This window comes from Ascaphus truei, chromosome 4, assembly GCF_040206685.1.
Source record: "Ascaphus truei isolate aAscTru1 chromosome 4, aAscTru1.hap1, whole genome shotgun sequence".
Taxonomy (NCBI): Eukaryota; Metazoa; Chordata; class Amphibia; order Anura; family Ascaphidae; genus Ascaphus; species Ascaphus truei.
The window spans coordinates 307,900,738-307,909,073 of record NC_134486.1 but is presented as its reverse complement, the minus strand read 5'-3'; the positions used below and the strand labels follow the sequence as shown (position 1 = coordinate 307,909,073).

Below are 8,336 nucleotides of genomic sequence, written 5' to 3'. Positions count from 1 at the left end.
TTGCAACTGTAGGTGTTTGTTAGACCAGAAAGTCTGACTTAAGCCAAAAATAATTGCAGCTGTAATACATGCTAATCAGAGCTAAATAAAATTATGCAGCAGAAATGCTAAGGATTCGCTCATCAGGGAGAGTGTTAATATTACAGAGAATAGCAGTCGTGGCTACTTTAAAAGACAATATATATCCCTTTTTCTCCAGGACAGAGAAACTACTCAACAATAAAGTGTGCCATCGACATCATGAAAGACAACAAAGGCAATTTGCAAAACAAAAACATGTGGATCTTAACTTTGAGAGCAGATTTGATTAACATAAGACAAGTTCAGACAAGCCCCCAATGCTTTAGTACTTTGTTGTTGGTCACCCATTTTTATCCATGCACACATACAATGGTCCATATTGCTGTGTGTTTAATAACAGCATCAGAAATATTCATAGTTCAAGCAATGATATCTGGTATGCTGAGGCACCTTACAGAGCAAGGCTGGAGCAGAAGTGGGGTTTTTGTTCCAGGTGTTAGACAAAACCTTCCCTTTTTCCTGTACACTAGAAAACCATGCAAGGTTTTAAGATCAAACCTTAACACGGCACATAAAAAAAAGAAAAGTCAATACATTAAGTGTGAGACCCTTTTATTTTGTACAATTTTTTTAAAATTATTTTATAGATGGTATATTTGCCATTTCGCTTCCTGCCTTACATTGCTTCTGCATACTTGGTTGTAAGGTGAACCCATTTTATCTTGGGAAAATAAATAAATAATTCTAAAACCTTTACTGGGATTTTACAAAATCATTGAACAAACGCAATTTGCGAAAGTTACAAAATGTAGGAGAGAAACAAGAGTGCTTTCCTTTTACTGCACCTCTAACTTATGCTGGCCAGTGGGAATGAACCCAACACAAACTGGAGCTTTTACCGATGCCCAGCACTGTATAAATAAAAGGTCATTCCATGATCCACAAGAAAATCCCCATACATTAAGGTGCACATGGGCTGCATATACTTTTGACAGAGCAAAGATGTTTAGATTTGGTAACCTAAAGGGAGAAACCTCCCATTTAGCCCTACCACATGGTTGGGCTATAAAAGAAGGAACAAAATGAGAAAACAAATGTCTAGTCTGGCGTGCAACAGCACTATAAGTGGTACTTTGTCATCTCTTTATGCCAATAGCTTTGGCGGTAAGATACAATACTCCTTTAAGTGGAGCAATTAAAATAAAAAAAAGCAGCTGTCGAAAGGACTCCAGTTGTTGCACTGCAATGAATTGCTGCCCAGAACAGGTAGAAAATCAAGGGAGATTTGGGCACATTGAGTTCGTGATTTTCTGGACTGGACACAACACGAGTTGGAGATTAGAATATTGTATGGGATGGGGGGGGGGCCTTATTGGACGAGTCTGGCCCTTAAAAGCCTCAACTATCCTATGTCTACCTGCTAAGTCTTCTCAATATTAGGAAAGCTGCAGCATGCTGTCGCACACTATAACTAAACCTTGCCACATAGCATCTCCCTTGAATAAAGAGGACATTTGTAATAACCTCTATTTCCAGTATAAAACCGGGTTCAAACAATACAAATCTCCATTGTGGTAGGTAAATTGCAGCAGCTCAAAAATTAGATTGAGTTTGACAAAAATGTAACCAGTGCGAGTTCTGTGGATGACATAAGATACAAAAGTTTCAATGTCCCTCACGTGATAAACACGATTTATAGCAGTAAAGCACGCTGGCGTAAGTAAATACTTGTTAAGTATATTTGCAGACTAAAAGCAGATTAGAGATGGCAAAAAAAGTTTTGTTTTTTTAGCTTTGGGCCTAATTTTATAGGTATAGATATTTTGGCTTATATGGCATATGGCATAGACAATACAGGCTTTGTGCAATTTGCAGACACAATGAACTACTGTACTGTCCCAAAGAGCAACATTAATTATTTGTGACCAAGGTGGGAAGGATGTCTGAAACAGTTTTATACCAGGTTATTGTGATCACATGATTAAAGAGGAGAAAAAAAAAGTGTAAAAATATTAATATATGTATATAAATAACTTTTAGACCAAACTAGAATAGTGCACTTTGCAGCTTTTTATTGACATTGGCAAATAAAATTGAATAAATTAACAAGTATTTTCTCAAAAAAAAAAAAAAAAAAAAGTTGTACAAAAATACTGTCAAATTTTCCTAAAAAGCTTTCAACACAGTAGTATTTTTCCATGAACTAAATTAACTAGTAGCACAGTGTCAAACATTTTTTGGGGAAAAAATAAAATAAAACGACAGTGAAATGTGTTCCACTGATTAGTTACATTCCACCCATATTGTTGTCTGTACATGAAGGGTGGAATATGGGTAAAGAAAAAATAAATTAACAGTAGGACTTTTCCTAATCCAGCAAGGCTTGGCCCATATTTGTTAAACTTCCAGTTTTGCATACAGAAAAAAAATAAAAATAAGGGTGCACAGCAATGCATAGATTAAATGAAGCAACATGGCAGCATTAGTGCAGCAATATCTGCCTTGAAGGTCCATGCAGTCAACAGTTCTATTTTTTCTTCTTCTTCGTGTTGATGCAGTCCAGCAAAACAAAAAAACATGGAATTCACCAGTCAGGTCAAAACACCTTAAAACGGGGGTTTGAGACTGTTTGCTAAAAGAGATTAAAAAAAAAAATAATAATAAAAAAAAATTTAAAATTAAAAAAGCTGAACATTCAACAGAAAGAAAAGTGGCTCAATTACTGGGGGGCAGGGGGGGGAATAAAAAAAGGGGGAAAAAAAAATAACAGTATTATGTACAGATTAATAGTGGACTCTGGAAGCAAGATTCTGTGTCCATAAAGGAATGTTCTCAAAGTCTATCGTGTTCTCTTCTTTGAAGCAAACCTAACAGCTTACTCTGTTTGGCTGTTGTTTGCAAACAAAGTCTGTCATAAAATCAAACTCGTTCTGTCCCAGCCAAAGCTCCGGTAGTTCCTTGATACGATCCAAACCCATTTCTATCACCAAGGACATTAGGACTTCCTCATCTATGAAGTCAGTATCTATGACACTAGGAGGCAGCATAGCTGCAGGGACGTGGCTGGCTGAAGGAGCCATGCCAGTGCTATGCTTTGGATTGCAGTCTCTGAAATGCTGGCTTGTCCCATTTATCTGATGATTTGCAGGATGCAATTCCGGCATGTAGTGGTTGTGTGGGTACGGATGATGCGTAAAATATTGGTTGTTCAGCTTCTGTAGCTGCATACTGGCAGTCAGCTGTGCGCCTTGATTTGTAACAGGGGGTCCCATGAACTGTGAATTGGTAAATCTTGCAGCCGGTGCCATACTGCCATTTGGATGCCCACCATTTACATTCCCAGGCACCATAGCATGTCGAATGCCACTGTTAGAGTTCAGGCTCCCTGCTGCGTAGTGCATGTGCTCTCCCATTAGGCTGTTATAGGTGTGTTGCTGCTGCTGTTGCTGTTGCTGCTGCTGCTGCTGCTGCTGTTGCTGGTGATGGTGGTGAGGACTGGGAAATTGACCCATTCCCATCCGATGAGCAGGGTGGTGATGAAGCCCATTTGTTCCGTCTGGAAATCGACCATGATTCATTGCCATCATGTGGTCTGCCATTGCACACCTGGGGAAAAGAAAAAAAAACATAAGAAATGTTGCTGATACACAATGAAAGGTCAAACAAACCACTCACAAAAATGGGTGCAATTTACACATTTTTCAAGTCAAGTGAGCAGCACTGTTAATGCAGTAACCTCACCTATTAGGGGATATTAAATTAGACAGTCATGCCCCATAGAGATATACAAGATTGCTAGTGGTAGGATTATTATTGTATCAAATGCCACTTTCTTCACAGCGTCCACACTCTAAATGGTGTGTGCATTGACGTTTAACTACACTTCTCCCTCATCAAGCCTCTAATATCCTGCTGATAACACTTACATATTTGAATCCTTCAAATTCTTGACATTTTATGAAGGATTTAGAATATTCCTGGCTTACTATATATTACATACACGAAAAATAAAAAATAAATCACAAATGAATCACTGAAAAAAATCTGCCTTGTCAATTAAACAACTGAAACAGACAAGATTTTTTTGTTATAATAATGTTATCAGCGGTGCCAAAATGCCTGTTTATAGGCACACAAATGCAATAAAAACATTAAACTTGAGTCATAACCCACTGGTCCTACTCATTCCACGTTTTAACATCTCCCTTAAATTGGATTCAAAGTCACCCCACATCGCAAAGGAGTTACTATTTCAATGCTAAATTATTGCCACAAAGGCTTTACAATGAGATGAATTCAGCACTGCCTTTCAACTTGCGTTAGCTTAAGCACTTCACATTCTTTCCACAGAAATAGGTTGCTCAGCATAAAACTGAGACAAAGCAGAAGTCACGATTTCCAAAATTAAACAAATTATAGGAGGACCCAGATCTAATCCAGCATTCACCTCCTCTAGAGATAGCACAACATTCAACTTTATACAGCAGTGAAGATAGGAAACAGGAAAACCACCATGATCTCGTGAAACAATGAAAACAAAGATACTGGGGATCATTTTTCCAAAGTCTTGATCTCCATATGCTCAGAGTTTGCAGCTTGTGTGTGTTTATTTCAAGGGAGTCTCATGCAACACTTCCAGCAACAAAAAAACAGTAACTACAGCACCTACCCTCTCTCCTCAAATATGTCTGCCACTACTGAAAGGCTTTCAAATCCATTAACAAATGCAGCCAAGAGGGGGGATGTTGATACAGACACCAATTACCCACACACTGTACACTGAACATAAACTGCTTACTTTCATCATTTACTGATCCAACATCATGCAATCCGCAAAAATACTTTTCACACAAGGGTCAATGCAAGCAATAATCCGCCCAGCAAAATAGGCAGTACCCCATAACTTCCCCCATTAAAAAAAAGGGGGTGGGGGGGGGGGGGGGGGAGGTTATTCTTGCTCAGATCCAAGAAAACAAAACCTAAATAAATCCATGGGGGGGGAAAAAAAGCAGAGATTTGATTCTCCCTGACCATACAAGCAAAATAAGAAATTAAAAAAAAGGGCAACTACTATTTCCCCAACTTTTATAATAAACTGAATTATTTATTCTAGCACCGATGGCAGCCACTGCCATCTGTCTCACGCCGCAGCCACGATGAGGGTGAACCCCCCCCCCCCCAAAAGAAAGACAATGAACACGGCGGCTTGGAGAAGTCAGCAGTGCTAAATAAACCTCACCCCTTGCGATCGAATCCAAAGCGCTGGTGGGTTAGGATCAGGGAGCAGATCCCAGCATATAGGAGGGTGTAGCAGCTCTCCCTTTTGTACTCTTGTGGGTGACCCTTGTAATGTGATCTTGCTGCAGAGCCGCGGGTTTCCTCCTCACTCCTCAGCGAGAGGCATCGGGACTAGCCAACAATGAACTGTGTGCTTCTCTTACCCAGCTTGTTAATATAGGATTGCAGAAGGAGGGAGGAGCAAGAAGGAAAAAAAAAAAAAGGGCCTAGCAGGGAAGCAGAAGTAAACCCTGGATTAAGGAGATACACTGCCGGAGCTGGGAGGGTTCAAGTAGCGCTGCTGCTTTGCTGCTGCTGCTCCTCCTGCTCCTCCTGCTGCTGCTGCTAGTGCTGCTAGTGCTGCTGCTGCTGCTTCGTGTGTGACACGTGTGGTTGATCACTTGCAGTGTCCTCAGAGAAACTAGAGCTAGAGCCGCCACTAGGTGTCTTTATTTGCTTTTCATTGCTTCTTAAAAAAAAAAAACCTACACTATGAATTGATACTGCCATTAGGCAGTGGAGAATAAGAAAACAAACGTTTATGCATCACCCCCCCTCCCCCCCCACACATACACACAGAACTGAAACCTATCTGAATAGTAAATCAAACATTTAGAGACGTTGCAAACTTTATGCTGTGATTGTGATGTGGTTTATGAGATTGTGAATGTGATATTTACAGCATGATATATATATACAGGCAGTCCTCGTTTTACAACGCTTCGCTTTACAACGAATGGCTTATCCAACGCTGTGCAATACATACCTATATTCATTTTTAAAACGCCAAAACGGCTTATCCAACGCTCTTACGACGCTTTGCAACGTTGTGTATGTGTATATATATATACACATACACAGAAACAACGTTGCAAAGCGTCGTAAGAGCGTATATATATATAATATTATACTATATATTATATTATACTATATAATATATTATTTATTATGTTATATTATATATATAATACAGTATATACACGAAATATAATATACACACACACACACACACACACACACACACACACACACACACACACACACACACACACACACACACACACACACACACACACACACACACACACACACACACACACACACTGGAGAAGAGAGGCTTGCAATCGCAGCAGCTGGCATATCATTGGGGAGGCCTTCATCCAGCAGTGGATCGACAAAGGCTGCTGCTGCTGATGATATATATATATATTATATATATATATATTTTGGGGTTTGCTTTGTAATAATTATACTCCCATAGTTTAGTGATCAGCAGTGTCGGCGATGCTGAAATGGCTATTTCCCAATATGTTGACATGAGGATATCATAAGGATTATGGTGATTAGAAGCGGCACGCATGGTTTCAGCATACAGCAGGGCAGGTCATCTATGTGACACTGTTCATTTGCTTCAGAGGCTGTGTTTTAAATAAAGCAAGTGAAGGGGAGGTTATTTATGCTACGTACAATTCTTAGCTTTTTGCATTCTTGGAGCTGTTAATGTTTAACTGCAGCGATATGACATTTGGAATGTACTGTATCTACGTCTCTTAGCATCATAGCAAGTGTCTAGCAATGAATGGCTTATTGAAGTTGGGCGAAATGTGATATTCTTGGTATATAGTTATGAGATATGTATACTTCCTGTATTAAATATCATTACTTGGATAGGAAATGTTGTTAACAGCAAATTGCAGGTGGTCTAAAATCAACATAGATCATATTTAAACGTCACACACACACACACACACACACACACACACACACACACACACACACACACACACACACACACACACACACACACACACACTCTCTCTCTCTCTCTCTCTCTCTCTCTCTCTCTCTCTCTCTCTCTCTCTCTCTCTCTCTCTCTCTCTCTCTCTCTCTCTCTCTCTCTCTCTCTCTCTCTCTCTCTCTCTCTCTCTTTAAGTGTTTTTCTCTGTATGTCTCTTGCTAAGTTTGAGCATGGTCTCTTTGTAGTGTTTCTGGCATGAGGTGTCTGTGCTCCGTAAACAAAACCAGAGTCACAAGTCACCAAGATCCACCTCTTACATACACATTTACTGCCCTTCATCCGGGAGGTGGGGGGTTGCAAAGCTGCCCATCCTCCATAGCTACAACACAGTCTGTCACATGGAGACTGATTTATGGCTCATGGTCACGTTGGCAAACTAACAGGAGCACAGACTGTCTGATAACCCCTTCCCTGCCAAAGGTGTCTTCCACACTGCTTCATAAAAAATGTTTTGTTTTGTTTTGTTTTTGTTTGGTCACAAAGCTTCAACAGCCAAAGTGCCTTTAGGAAATAAAATAGCAGTAAAGTAGAAAAGCAGCACCTTGGTAAATAAAGGGGTACCCCTCTTTTTAAAAGATGAATAATATCAATCCTATAATAGCGGGAATATGGAGAACAGTTCTTTTTTTTATAATGAGAACCCCCCCACCTTTCAAAACATTGGTTGTCACACCTCCATCGGTGGAGTTAACCCATTGCTGCCCTGGCTTCTTACAGCAAGGCCCTGCTGCAGTAATCTGTGTGTGACAGCGATGCTAATATTGTACTCTGAGCTATTGAGGAAATATGCAGAAAATAATTGACTTAAGCTATTCACTCCAGGTGCTGCAAGGGCTTCAAAAAGGCAGGTGACTGCTGAAGTTCAACTATCTGATGATAAACTGAATGTTATTAAAGGTAAAGCTGCCAAGTACAGTATCTGCGAGGCTCAATCAGGACAAGTTCATGTGAGCCAGCAAAAGATATGCCCCAATAGATTGCTAAATACTAAATAATAATAATAATAACAATGTAATAATAATACTATATTTATTAGAAAACGTATTTAAAAAAATGAACAAGATTTTGATGCTGTTTAATTATACCTGACCTATTTGTGCTTCTGGAACAGACATGTGCAAGCCAGGATTGCCCTGTGTAAACGGTAACAATTTATTAGCTGTACTTAAGGGTGCAGCACCATACAGCAATGCACTTTGGAATTGCACTCACCCATATAACACGTTTTCTACCACGTTTA

The 8,336-nt window shown here is 39.7% G+C and overlaps 1 protein-coding gene across 2 annotated transcripts; it reads right to left on the bottom strand.

Annotated features, from left to right (window-relative positions):
* Positions 1–616: 616 nt before the first annotated feature.
* Positions 617–5,617, bottom strand: CITED2 (Cbp/p300 interacting transactivator with Glu/Asp rich carboxy-terminal domain 2). Of its 2 annotated transcripts, none has more exons than XM_075597781.1 (2): positions 5,463–5,617; positions 617–3,627 (listed from the first exon to the last, which is right to left on the bottom strand). In XM_075597781.1, the coding sequence occupies exon 2, from the start codon at positions 3,618–3,620 to the stop codon at positions 2,889–2,891; it is 732 nt and encodes a 243-aa protein (XP_075453896.1). In that variant the 5' UTR covers positions 3,621–3,627; positions 5,463–5,617; the 3' UTR covers positions 617–2,888. The 2 variants fall into 2 exon arrangements, with proteins under 2 accessions (XP_075453896.1, XP_075453895.1); XM_075597780.1 differs by lacking the exon at positions 5,463–5,617 and adding an exon at positions 5,261–5,456.
* Positions 5,618–8,336: the final 2,719 nt, after the last annotated feature.